The sequence below is a fragment of the Prunus avium genome, chromosome 7 (genome assembly GCF_965620075.1).
Source record: "Prunus avium chromosome 7, drPruAviu1.hap1.1, whole genome shotgun sequence".
Taxonomy (NCBI): domain Eukaryota; kingdom Viridiplantae; phylum Streptophyta; class Magnoliopsida; order Rosales; family Rosaceae; genus Prunus; species Prunus avium.
Window position 1 is genome coordinate 22,107,329 of NC_142290.1, and position 13,891 is coordinate 22,121,219.

At 36.0% G+C, this 13,891-nt stretch overlaps 2 protein-coding genes across 16 annotated transcripts; both read right to left on the minus strand.

The window, feature by feature from the left end:
- Positions 1–1,392: 1,392 nt before the first annotated feature.
- On the minus strand, positions 1,393–5,428 carry LOC110760183 (defective in cullin neddylation protein AAR3-like). 15 transcript variants are annotated; one of them, XM_088255845.1, is made up of 9 exons: positions 5,266–5,428; positions 4,986–5,168; positions 4,272–4,401; positions 4,021–4,072; positions 3,786–3,861; positions 3,584–3,665; positions 2,695–2,737; positions 1,829–2,560; positions 1,393–1,719 (listed from the first exon to the last, which is right to left on the minus strand). In XM_088255845.1, exons 2-6 carry the CDS (start codon positions 5,077–5,079, stop codon positions 3,634–3,636), a joined length of 384 nt encoding a protein of 127 aa, XP_088111971.1. In that variant the 5' UTR covers positions 5,080–5,168; positions 5,266–5,428; the 3' UTR covers positions 1,393–1,719; positions 1,829–2,560; positions 2,695–2,737; positions 3,584–3,633. The 15 variants fall into 15 exon arrangements, 9 of the variants coding, with proteins under 9 accessions (XP_088111971.1, XP_088111973.1, XP_088111972.1 ...); XM_088255847.1 differs by lacking the exon at positions 2,695–2,737 and having other exon boundaries at positions 1,829–2,115; XM_088255846.1 differs by lacking the exon at positions 2,695–2,737 and having other exon boundaries at positions 1,829–2,179.
- A 2,272-nt stretch (positions 5,429–7,700) lies between these two features.
- Positions 7,701–8,945, minus strand: LOC110763510 (transcription factor ORG2-like). The gene is made up of 3 exons (XM_021966308.1): positions 8,631–8,945; positions 7,880–8,239; positions 7,701–7,766 (listed from the first exon to the last, which is right to left on the minus strand). Exons 1-3 carry the CDS (start codon positions 8,943–8,945, stop codon positions 7,701–7,703), a joined length of 741 nt encoding a protein of 246 aa, XP_021822000.1.
- Positions 8,946–13,891: the final 4,946 nt, after the last annotated feature.

Consider the following 13,891-nt stretch of genomic DNA (forward strand, 5'->3'; position numbering starts at 1 on the left):
GCCCTAGCCCTAGCCCTAACCTAGTAGTTGGTGGCTTCTATGTTTTTTTGGTTTTTCTTTTTCCTTTTTAGTTTGCTGATGTAACAATAAATTAATTATTAAGAATGGAATCATTTATGTTTTGGTTGGTAGCTCCTCCAATCAATATATAGTTCACAAATTATATAGCCTTCCTCTTCTTCAGTGTCAAATTAATTCCCATTGATTTTTTTTGAAAATATATTTCATTGACAGAGCTAAAAAAGGAAGGAAAAAAAACATTATTACAGCGCTCTTGCCTTAATTGCTATAAAGGCTTGTATTCTGACTCCGCTTTGCCTGTTTTTCTCCTTCGTAAAGGAAGGAAGTATTATATATGGAAACAAAATTCAAGGAAAACAAGGTAAATTTTCAATTTTAGTTGGAAGAAGAATAGGATTGGGGGTCACCGAGATTCCAAATGTCACCAAACGAGTGACTTTGAGACCCTAGTGTTTTTTATTATGGGAGCTTTAGTAATACACCCAAAATAGGAGCTGAAATTATAAAAAAAACCTTACATGAAATTCAATTTAGAAACATACCCAAAAACCATTTATTACATATGGAATAAGTGTTGAAGTTACTATAAATTACATCTCTGCCATTGATTAACTTAAAACAAGCCCAACACAAAAAAACTCAAAAAAAACCCAAAACAAGCCCAGCAAGCCCGAAATACATTGTTAGTATCATGTCATAAAAATACAGTGTTAATACCATGTCATAGAAGTACATTGTTAATATCATTCCATAGAAATACATTGTTAATACCATCAGTGGCGGATCCAGGATTTGGAAGTTGAGTAGGCAGAAATTACACATTGCATGAATACGTGTACGGATATGCTGATACAGAAAATTTCCAAAAATGCAAGGCACCAATACAATAATTAAAATAATATAAATAGCAAAATTAATATTACATCCTTCATGTTATAATCATCCTAAGAAAAAAATATGAATCAAATGCATTTTGATTAAAAAAAAGATTAATACATGTAAAAACAATTACAATCTATTGCTAAAAAAACTACACTCTAGTGTTCAAGAAATTGGATGTCCAAACAATTTTATCCAATCCAAAATAATCATAGTCCTATACCACTTATATATAATCACGTGATTCTTTACTACTTTTATCCTTCTATCCCCCACTCCCCTTCTTTGTCTTTTTTTATTATTATTTTTTTCACTTTTCCCTAGGCTTGTCGATTCCTTCTTCTCTCTCTTTTCTATATTTTTTTTCTTCTTCTCTTTCTCGTTTCCTTCATCTTGTTGCTTCATATCTAACTATTTTTATTTCCTGACCATTTTCGGGTAGGCAGCTGCCTACCCAAAACATGGCTAGATCCGCCACTGAATACCATTCCATAGAAAAATATTGTTAATACCATTTCATAAAAGTACAGTGTTAATACCATGTCATAGAAATACATTGTTAATATCATTCCATAGGAGTACATTATTAATACAATTCCATAGGAGTACATTGTTAATACCATTCCATAGAAAAATACTGTTAATACCATTTCATAAAAGTACATTGTTTATACTATGTCATAGAACTATCTTGTTATTACTATGTCATAGAATCATCATGAGTCCTTTCCAAAGGCATAAACTTTCCCAGCATCACTGATCATCATTGTCCTGCCAGCCCCAGCAGCTGCTTGAACAATTTGAATGCCTTGCAAAGATCTGCAACATAACGGAGTTCCATTAACTTTTCTTTTAAGTCAACTAGTTCTCTTTTCTTTTTCTTGCATTTTACAGAATTAGGTCTAAGGAGTGATCAAGAATTGGCAACCTGATTTGCCGAGGCCTCCTTTCCTCTTCAGTGGTGCCATGTCCAAGCTGTCCTGAGTTGTTAGAGCCAAATGAATAGATAGCTCCTTTTGAAGTTACAGTAATGCTGTGACCCGGCCCTACTATTGCCTGTGATTTCTCCCTTCTGAAACATGCCTCTCTAGCCAACAAGAACTTCAAGACCAGTTTTCATCAAACCCCCACATCTTTGCTTCAATTCTTGACGTTTCTCCACTGTCATTGGCTTAAATATACCACTCTTTTGGCACATGTCTAGAGTAGCAAGCTCTGATATGGACAATTCAAAGTTAGGAGCAAAGTTTGCAGACTGCCAGAAAAATGAGCATATTGCCTGCAACACACACATCCAAAATCAAACCAGCAGCATTATCAATTCTAAGATTTAAAACACCAATCCATTACCAAACTTTAGAGCAACAGGTCACTTGCCTCTAGCTTTGCAAGGTCTTAAGGATCCAAATTGCATGCAGTAAGGACATGAAGGACAATTGAGGGGTTGGCAGCTAAAGAGAGTTCTCTGGGGATTAAGGTCCCAAAGCGATGGCATTGCCTCATTTTGAATGTTGGTACAGGAGTGGCAACAACAATAGTGGTAATTAGCTGGTCAAGAATGTTATGGTATTGTATAGTTGGGGTTCCACTAGCTGTGGCATCCATTGGCAATACCAAAATTCGCAGTGGCCAAGCTTTGGAAAGGAGAAGTTCTAAATTGCTGAAAATTATGAAATATTGGTACAACATTTACCACATTACTCCTCTCAATTATCCAACATTAGCATCTAAAGTTTTAAAATGAACACATTCTTGCTAATTTTATTCATGGATAATCTATGCAGGGGTATCTACCTTGACAAATATGTTATTGATCAACAAACTTCAAGTCTCAAACCTACAAATAAAAAAAATACCTAAAAAAAAACTCTTTATATGACAGCAACTACAAGAACAAATAATGCAACAAGTTATGTCCAATCAACATGTCATAAGAAATGGTGTCAAAGCAACAAAACAGAAGGCATGTACTGGACTTGAGGTTTCAAAATCATTTACAACAAAAGACCAAACATCTGCAAAATTAGAAACCAGAGAAATTCACAACCCGACCATTTTGATCATAGTTCAACCAAAGCCAAAACTGTAAATTTTCAGACTATCCAAATCAAAAGGGGTTAACAAAGAAACCCAAAACCTTAAAACAATTATAAATAAAAAATAAATAAAAAACTTGAGGTAGACTAAAAGATGGAAAACTTTGAGAAGTAGAATACTAGTAATAACAAGATACCTCTACAAGAAAAAGAAAAAAAAGTAAAAAAAGTACACTATTAATACTACGTCATAGAAGTACACTATTAATACTATGTCATAGAACCATCTTCCTAGTAAAAATCACATTTTGCATATCATAAACTTCAAGTGCACATCTATATATAGAGCAAATTATAGAGCATTCTTTGTTACTGAGAATATGTTAATACTATGGCATAGAAGTACACTGTTAATACTATGTCATAGAAATAAACTCAGTTGCTGGGTATGAACAGTATAACAACTATTCATACCACTTACTGGAAGTTAACAACTACATCATTTCATTTACATAATAGGTAGGATAAAAGTGTACAACTCCATACCATTCAAAATCAATACACAAACAAGAAGAAGAAGTTGCATTTGAATCAACAAACAAACCCTAGAAAGCATTGAGTTGTAAGCAACCTCAGAATGTTTGTACCTCAACAAAATCACACCATTGATTCAGCAACCGAAACCTCCCAGCTAATACTAACCTCCATGCAGTAATCGCTTATTTACAGCTGCAAATAATTCAAGAAAAAAAAAAGAAAGGGAAAGGAGGTTTCATAGGGCTATTCTCAGGAATGAACAGAAACGGCTAAGAATTATTATAATGAGTTTTATAAAGCAAGAAAACTCACTGATATTTTTCTGACCATTTTCATGGCACATAAAGAAAACAAAATCGTAGAAGCGGGAGAATTCAGAAAAGTCTACCTGCAAAGGGAGGATTTTTCTTTTGTTAATGGAACGCTAAGGTAGGAACCACAATTTGGCAATAGCATATAAAGCACTCTTTTTTTTTTCATGAAGAATTAGACATCACTCATCAATTAACAATAATCTACTTTAAAAACTTCGATGAATAAATCTTACCACCAAGTCTAACCGGGACATTAGCTTGAAAACTTCATCAAAAATTGATATCCTGTCAAAGCGGACACTCTACTTTATAAAAATCTGAAATAAAAGGGGAAACAAAATGCTCAAATGCTAAAATTAAGTGCCAGAATGTTACTTAAAATTGGAAAAAAGGTTCTACAGCTTGATACAGGATGACCACATCCTAAGGGTGCTCCAAATCATGTTCTGTTGAATAACTGTAGCTTGTATATAGAGATTTATACCTAGGATGTAGTTTCAACTGCACTAGATTTAAGAGCTGAATTAATGCCTCCCTAGAATATTTAGTCATCTGTGATTCATTGTTTCCTCTGTAATCATCCCCATGACCGTATCCATATACTGTCCTGACATCTGCCATTTAATAGTCAGAATTACTACTCTAGACTCATTAATAATCCAAATTGAAACTTTTAAAATGACGGTCATAATTTACATAACAAACAACTCATATCTGATTAACGAAAAGAATGCTTTTCTTCCTACGTGCAGGTAGAGTGTGTATATATATATATATATAGTAGCAAAACCAGGCTAGATAACTTATATGTCTCAAACCACTGAAAAAGGAATTTTAACAAGTAAACAACATTATTATCCTTCTCTAATAGCAGAAGCAGTGGTAAGACTGAAACAAAAATTGCTAACTAACAATAGCTTAGCATGTACATCATACAAATGGTAAATGTTTATGCAAATGCTCAACCATTCAGCTAAATACTAAAAACACAGTACCAGCATTACAAATCATATTAGAACTAACACAAATAAGCAAGCAAGTAATTTTCAGATTTTTTTTTATCAATTTATTTATCGCAATTTGTAAACGAAATGCAAAACTAAGGAAAAAAACCGTAGACATATTCAAATTAATCACAAAATCGCAAAGAAACTGCTCAACAAGCTTCGAATTTCGGCGATAATCAAACCGATCATACCAATATGATTCGGCTGACCTTGAAATGGTATCTTCGTTCTTCTTAAGCTCATCCTTGTGAGCGTTCTCTCAGATCTGGTGCAGTATGTGGCCATGAGTGTTTGGACAAAATTACGGCTCAGAAGCTGTGGGCGTGGATGAGGTATCTCCTTCAATCTTTCCTGCTTGTGAATCAAACGAAAACCTGAAAAAATGACGCTGTTGAGGCCACTTGAGGATTGAAAATTCGAAATGGAGAAGAGAAATTGAAAGTGAAAGAAGCGATGAGGAAGATGACGAACCTAAGTCTTGGAAGAAGAACCGATAAGAGCGTTGCCTAGAGCACGGAAAGGATTGGCGGAAGAAGATGAGCCTGGAACCGCACGAGCTGCTCCACGAGTTATGAGCTTATGCATCGCCATGGTCGATGCTCTTCGTCTTCTTATTCCTCTTCAATCTACAGCATAATTGTTATTAAATAAAAGATTATAAAATAATAATAATAAATAAGTCGGCTGTTTCTCAAAATTGCACCCAAAAGGGCAAAACCGTAATCTAATATAACTGTTGAATTGAAAAAATCAACAGCTGTTGATTTTTGGGTTTATTTTGGGTGTGTTTATATACATTAAATAGTATAGGGTTTATTTATAGTTTTATGTCTAGGAATGGGTATTTAACTAAATTTCTATTTTATTATTTTAATTATTGATATTTATTAATATATTTATCAGATAATAGATATTTATTAGTAAATATATTTGAACTTAATATTTTGTATTAACTTTTCTTGTGTGTAATATTGTTTTAGGATAAGTTTCTTATTTACTAGCATCTCTGCACAAGCGCCGTGCGACCTAGAGGTTTCTCATGTTATTCTTTGCAATTGTATTTGTATTTGTTGAGAGACTTTCTATTATGCAAATATTGAATTTGTTGCTTCATTTGCTCCCGCAATGTACAAAATCATTGAATTTGTTCCCACTGGGCCCTGCCCATTGTTTTCCTTGGCGTTTGATGGTTGGATTCTACCCGTAAACCTGAGTATTTTTAGGAAGAGTCAAACTCAAAATCTAACAATTCTCAATTTTGGTACAAACTCAATAGAGAGTCTGTGAAGCTTTATTTTATGCTATACACGCCACTGTAGCTAAAGAGCTCAAATAAGATATGAATGTTGTACACAGTCTTTTATAACGAAAATAAAATAGTTATTCAATCTAGCTTACACGAAAATCAATATAGCTTACACACGAGGCTCTTATACAATCTGCAAAGATAAATTTAACCCAAATATAATGAAATTGATTTCTCCCTCGAAAGGAAACAATAGGATAATAGACCTAATTGAAATTTCACCTAAGTAGACTAATGATTTTGCATCTTTTACCAAAAAAAGAAGAAAAAAAATGTTTAGCATAGCACAAATATGTTGGGAAGACACCTCCACAAATATCAGTATTGCTCAAGGACGTACGCCATTGTTTGAAGCCATTCAACATGACTTGGGATTTGATAACGTTACTTGTTTATGGAAGTATAATGAAGGACTGACTGTTTCGCGGAACAACAATCAATATTACATTAATACTTTAACTAAAAAATTTGAAATAAGTTCAAAATTGAGAATATAAGTTGGGTTTAATCCTCGCATTTGTTGTCGTTGATATAAGTCCTTTAACTTTTCTGCCAAATAGGATTACATTCCTTTTTTGTATTTTCTGATATAGATCTATTATTATTATTATTATTATTATTATTAAATTATCTATTGTTCCTATTATACCCTTAAAGTATAATTCGTGTAAAAAATAATTTATAAGACAATAATTATGAGATATGCAATAATAATGTAGATATATTATTATTACTGTTATATACTCTTGTAGATATATTATCATATGTTGTAGGTATATTGTCCTAGGCTATTGCACAGGTATATTATATATGTGTTTTTTCATATTTTCAACAATGTGTAATAGTATTTTATGCACCTTTTTTTTTTTGTAGGTAACATACAATTTTATTTGTCTATTTTTGTACATGACTTATAGGTAGTCTTCTAATTTATGTTCATAACTTATAGGTGGTTTTTTTAAAAAAAAAACATTTTTTTAATGCAATCTTAAGTTAGACTTATGGCATGTTTACTAATGTGTAATCGGGTGAGGAGTAATTGAATTGAGCATAAATTGAATTGATGAGGAGTTGGATTAAGGAGAGTTAGAATTCGAATTCCCATTGAAGTTGTTTACTAAACCATATGGTATTAGGGTAGGAGTGATACTGATTCCTTATAAGTTTACTAAATTCTCATGAATTTGAATTGAAACCAGTCTAATTACTAAAATTCCCTTATTGTTGGGTTTATATGACAAATCTGGAATTTTAAAAATTGTGTAGTTATAATGGATAAAAAAAAGATAGGTTCTTGATGGGTTAGTTCTTTAGGAATTAGAATATCACCTCCCACTCAAGAATCCAATTCTTCCAAAATAAGGAGTTGAATTTCTAATTTTGTGTGGGCCCCACTTTCATTTTGATTCCGACTATTAGATATGTGGAAATGACATGGAAATATATTTACATAAATTTCAGTTAATAACTAAAGGATCCCATGGTTGACACTAATATCTCCGTAGCCCTTCTATACACTTCAATTGAACGCGGAGAGAGCAAATGGGGTAACATATTCTGTCAGCACAAAAACTGCTGTGGGAATAACATTTTCCTTTTCTCAGGCATAGAAGGACATGAGCTTCTCGTTTAAATTCTCGCATTCTAATCTATAACTTCTTTCGACCTGTATAATCGATAATGCATAAACAAAAACATAAAAAAAAAAAACATATCAGAATGGATTGAATCTAAACAGCAATAGAAGTAAGCTAAATATATATGCAGTACAACAAATACCTGAAGATGTAAATTATAGAAGACCCTCTCTCCAGAGGACTCAAAGGAAGAAGCATTTAGCATTTGAAGCCCTTCCTCCTCCAAGTTTAACAAGATCTCAGATAATAGATTCTTGTGGGTCTTAGAGGTGGATATTTGAATCGCAACTTCTCTGTCGTTAAGACGGTAAGTTGAAACGGCAGATAATGAGCTCCCAGCTGTGCTTTTCATTTTCTTCTCTTCATGCAATTCCTGATCTTCTTGCTTAGAAATTCTTAACAAAAGCTCCTCCCTCTTTCTAATTAGTCCCTCCACTTGCTTTTGGAGCTCTGGTATGTATTTCACCACACGCGAAATTGTGTTTGGAATGCTTAATTTCTTCTGTAACAATAGCATGGAAATAGTTTCAGAAATTATTGTGAGTAAGATTCAGTACTTTCTCATGTCTATACTGAAATTTACTCGAGAATATATTGGATAATTCACAAGATTCAAGATATGTTGAAGTAAGAAATGAAGAGAGGGTTGAAGGATTTTTCATTTTGCGCTGATTATAAGGGACAATATATATATATTATAAAGTCTTGATATCCTACTATTTTGTGGGGATTAGAAGGAATGCGATTCCTTTAAGACTAATTCAACTTCAACCTTCAATTTGGACACAGTTTTGAAGTTGGCCTCCATTTCTTCTTTCAACATACCTTGTATCATAGTGAGTTATCCAATCCTAAGCATCAAGAGTGGCCTTAATAAATTTCATAGTACGTACCATTTGATCTGCAGGAAGCAGTGAACGCAACGAAGAATACAAGCTGTTGATCTTCTTTCGACGATCACGCTCACTAGCATTATGGTGAAGCTTCTTCACCATCGTGGAACCGCCGGAGTACTCTCTGCTTACAGTTGTGGATGGTGTGGAACGAGCAAGCTCAACTTGTGGCAGCTGAGATGGAAGGATATGAAGAAACGACTCTGCAATTTGATCCGTAAACCTATCCCTGTAGAAGTAGTTCTGGTCATGACTTTTGGGATCCTCTAAGGGCCATCCAACGGTTGAAAACGTGGGAGGAGATAAAGCCAACATGATGTGATTATTTGGAGATGTGTAAAGGTCTAGTTTGCTCACAAATTGAAAACATATATATATATATACATATATACACATAGGCATTTTTAAATTTAAATGTAGAAGGTGACTGATTTTGATTAATTATATAAAACTGGCTTGTTTATAAATAAATAAAATTTAGATTACAATAAGATGGTCGGCAAAATGTCTTCGCAATTTCCACTGCGTGTGTGTGGGCATGTCTGACGTGTCTTCTGTTGGGAGAGAGATCCAGGTGGATTAATCTGTAGGTAGATTACTACTCACCTGTAGGTAGTCTTCTCTAATACCATTAAGAAAGTTGAGGTTTCATTCCAAAACCAATTGATTCCTTATAAGCCTACGCAAAGTCGCTTTCGATGTACCCTCAACAAGTAGGATCCATTTTGTGGTTGATGAAATTTTTGTCTAGAAGTATCTTGTGCAGGTCTCTTCTTGCAATAGGAATTATGCAGACGGATCAGGCACAAGATCTAACAAGCCAATCAGAATTTATCCACGAACGTTAATATAAACAATAACTTCCCAAGTTTTTGGCTTTCAAAACCAAAGGTTGACATCATTTTTTTATTATTATATTCTTTCCTCAAAACTACAAAATTAATTAATTGAGAGAGCAAATATTTAAGAAGATTTTGGAAGTGCGGACAGCGCGTGCCATGCATAACATACCACGTGCTTAAGTTGTGTATCGCATGGAGAGCGCACATCCTTCTTATTCCTCATTTTTTAATAACAACCTAATTAACAAACATTTAACTATATCTATATAAGGTTATCCAGACATGCAAACATGACGATCCCTTTATTGACATTTTGGCTTCTACTGTGTTTTTTTTATAAGCAAAATGTTATAAAGTGTACATTAATTTAGAACGATTATTTTGTAAAATATATAGGTCATGTTTGGTGGGCTGGACTGAACCAGACTTCTTCAATTAAAATAGACTAAAATCCTATATGTTGTTTGATGGGCATAAATGCACCCTGGGATTCGTTGGGCCTCATGTTTTGATCGGATACCAATCCAGTGAATGAGGGTTTCGAAGCCTCCACCTCCGCCTTTCGCTTTCTACGCAGAGCACCTCCTTCTTCTCATCGTCTATTTTTCTTCTTTTCATTCTCCCATGTGACTTCAACACCTCTTTGTGCCATTATGAAAGTAGATTTATTTCCTCAATGCATCTACGGAGCTGCAATTCTTTGTTTTGATTCTCCCTTCTCTCATCTCCTCTCAACTATCATCTTTTGTTTCTCATCTTATATTTCTCTCTAAATTTTTTACTTAAATGTTAAAGGTCGAGATCAATGGTCTTTTGGGTTTTTTTTTTTTTTTTTTTTGGTTGAATGTTTTCTTTCATATATGATATGGTTTCATTTTTTGGATTTTTTTTTTCTTTTCAAATTACCTTTTTTTTTTGCTGGATTACAATTTTGTTTCTCCTATCTCCTGTGTCTTGTCTCTACCTACAAGAAGCCATGGATCAAAGGCTTCAAGAATTCAAATCAGAATTTTCGCCTCTTTTTTTCTCTGAATTCAAACCAGAATTTGGAATTGCCCTCTTCTTTACGAAAGAATCTCAGATTTGTGTTTTTTTATTTATAAATATTGGTTATGTAATACATTGTCCCTTTTCTTTACAATGATGGGCTCTGTATTTTATTTATTTATTTGATCAAAGATGATGAGTTATGTTTGTTTGTTCATAAAATTTAGGGTAAATTGCTGAAATACCCCCTGAACTTGTACCTAATTATCAATTTACGCTCTGACTTTTTTATTAGCAAATTAAGGGTTCGAATTAAATTTTATTATCAATTCCCCCCTTACCGTCTAAATCAACAACATGTCATCCAATAATCCATCAAATCATTTAAAAAAAAATATTTTTTGAAAAAATTAAAGCAAAAAAACAAAAATGAAAAAAATAAATCCTATGGACCCCACCCCCCCTTCCCCCCAAATTAACTAAGGTGAATTATTTCTGGAGAAGACCCAGAAATTGAAATGGAATGAATTGTTTGTTGGGAGGAAGCATAAAGTATAGCTCCAAATGCATCTGCAACTTCCCACACACACAAACAAGCCAGCCACAGAGCATACGGAATAAACCAGAATTTGCAATTTACAAGCCCACCAACACAATCAAACATTCTCTCTTTCTCGTGGTCTTCTTCTCTACCCCATTCCCCCATGACCACTAACCCTTCACTCCAAACCAATCCCCCCACCCTTCCTTCAGTTTTTTTTTACCCCCATACCATTCACCCCTTCCCATCCTAACCCGATTCCACCATGACTACTACCCCTCAACAAACCCAGAACCCACAGACTCACCCCTATCCCCCATCACAGACCCACCCTCCATGAACCCATAACCCAAAACCCCCGATTCCCCATTTCAATTTAATGAAATCATCCACACAACGCCCAACCTTTAAAATCAATACATGTGCCACACCAAGCAAATAAGCAACATGCCATGCTACAAGCTTAAGTGGGCCTAAGCCACGCGAATGCCTAGGGCTTGCTGAGCGGGTTGTGGTATGGATGGTTAAGAGCATTCACGGGGCCCATTGATGGGCCAAGAGGTGGAAATTTTGGGTTGCTTGGGAGCCCCAAAACTCGAGCCCATTTCTTGAGCCCAAATATGTGGGAAAGTATGAAAGAGAGAAAAAGATAGCCCATTACCTTAGAAAATTGGCCCATCCCCTTAGTAAACTAGCCCAGCACCATAGGGAATGCCCCAAGTGACTTAGAAAATATTTGAAAGTCTCCAACACATGGCTAATTTGGATAGAGATTTGTATAGGTTGCTAGTAATCTCCAACACATGGCGAAAGACAAATCCCAACACAGGCCATCTAAAAAACCAAAGGATACTTGAGCAAAACACCCTTCAGACCAGCGCCATTACCCACTCATTTCTCCTACCAGCTCTTGCCATGAAATAAGGGAGGAAAGAAGGAGAGATGGTAGCCAAAGATGGGAGATGGTCACAGGGACAACTGCGGAAGGCTCTAGTCTGTGTGTTTGGACTGAGAAGGATTTCACAAAATAGGGATGAATCAAAGGAAGAGAAGAGAAATGGAGGGGGAGACTTGGCTGATTTGGGAATAACCAGATAGGGTTTCTTGAGAAGAAGGAGCTTCCAGCGCCTATAAAAGGAGGCACCTTCTACCCAGCAAAACAACTCATCAAAGGCAAGCAACCACATCTAGAGAGGGCAAGCAACCACATCCAAAGAGAGCAACCATCACCTCTCGTCTCTGGAACCCTTCAATTTCAAGCCATATTCTTCCATTGCTTCCCTTTTTCTCTTCTGTCAAGCCACCCAGGAGCCTGACGAAGCTTTCGTCAAGCTGTTGGAAATCTGCTAAAGCCACCCATGCTTCCATCTTCTTCCTCTCTTTCCCATAAACACATCCAGAGAGAGCAAGCATCACCTCTCACCTCTGGAACCCTTTGATTTCAAGCCATGTTCTTCCAATGCTTCCCTTTTTCTCTTATGTCAAACCATTCCAGAGCCTGACCGTCAAGCTGCTGGAAACTTGCTCAAGCCACCCATTCCTCTCTCTCTCTCTCTCTCTCTCTCTCTCTCTCTCTCTCATGCTAAACTCACGAATGCTCAACTCCCACGCAACAAGCTTCTCATGCCAAGCCTAAATATTTATCTGTAAGTAACTGTTGGTTTTGTTGGTGAAGGAAGCCAAGGTGTTTCATAAGGCTCTACGAACCTTTCGAAGCACTCTTGGGGTATGATTCTTGAACTCATACATAGGGGCAATTCCAGCGATTTGCTCTTTACAGTAGCCTAGGCCCATTTGTAGTTGCGGGAATGAAAAAGCCCCCATAACTGTCATACGATAACCAAATTCGAATCCGAGCATACTGTTGTGCTCAGGACGACATGAGGATTATTTTAGGATACAACGGCCCACCACAGAGTGGCCCACGCAACTCCACACGCCCCAGTAAGGCATGGGTGGCTTGAGTAAATTCGCGGTGACAGAAATTTCTCAAATCACCCAACAATACCTATACCTATGTGACCAGGACAACTAGGGTAGCAATTTATACAACTAGGCCGACCTCCAAATTGGCTGGGAAGTGGCTGGAAAACGATGCCAAAGTCAGACTAGGTTTCTAATCGAACACTCACGACTTCAAATCGATCCAAACCAACTATCAAAATAGCTAGAGGACGTTGAGAGGATGAAAAAACATACCTCACTCGACGGATTTGGTTGCCGGAAACGCCGTGGCCGGCATCGGAAAAATTCCAAAAGTTCTCCTTGTTCCAGTTGCTAAACCATGCAAAATCGATCGGAGAAATCTAGTGGGCTAGGTAGAGGAGGAGGAGAGGAAGATTTTGGAGGTAATTTCATTGAAATCCGTGGCCGGATGGCGATAGAATCATCGTCTGAAACTGCCGGGGTCAAATGGGAAGAGAGAGAGAGAGAGAGAACAGTCGGGGGGAGAGAGAGAGGACTGGTCTGGTTTTTAAAAAATCCAACTTTGAAAAATTTACGGTTGTGCCACTGCACTTCCGTTGACCACAACTTCTTCTTTAAAACTCTGATTTGGGCTCACTATGTGTCTACGAACTCGGGAGAGCGAGCTCTATGCAATGGTGCCACACATTTCCCCAAAATCATTCTGGATTAAAAAGTGACCAAAGCACCCCTACTCCCAAGGGAAAAATTGTAATTTCACACAAAAAAAATTTAATTGGATTAAATCGATTAAATTGGGTCAGGGATGTTACAGCAACCCCCATGGACCACAGATCCCCAATTCCTCGACCCAACCCCCACATACTTGCCATTATCCAATCCTCCCTTACCATCCTTGCAAAACATAGTCATTTCCAATGTTCAGCTCAAAATCACTTAATACCCACAAAAAAATACAACAAAAC

Coding starts and splice junctions, on each gene's coding strand:
- LOC110760183 (XM_088255847.1), bottom strand. CDS start 5,079: ATGGCCACATACTGCACCAGATCTGAGAGAACGCTCACAAGGATGAGC. Junction 3,862..4,020: donor TGTCCCGGTTAGACTTGGTG/GTAAGATTTATT, acceptor CTCCCTTTGCAG/GTAGACTTTTCTGAATTCTC. Junction 3,666..3,785: donor AAATGGTCAGAAAAATATCA/GTGAGTTTTCTT, acceptor AATTATTTGCAG/CTGTAAATAAGCGATTACTG.
- LOC110763510 (XM_021966308.1), bottom strand. CDS start 8,945: ATGTTGGCTTTATCTCCTCCCACGTTTTCAACCGTTGGATGGCCCTTA. Junction 8,240..8,630: donor TGCTTCCTGCAGATCAAATG/GTACGTACTATG, acceptor CTATTGTTACAG/AAGAAATTAAGCATTCCAAA. Junction 7,767..7,879: donor TCTATAATTTACATCTTCAG/GTATTTGTTGTA, acceptor TCGATTATACAG/GTCGAAAGAAGTTATAGATT.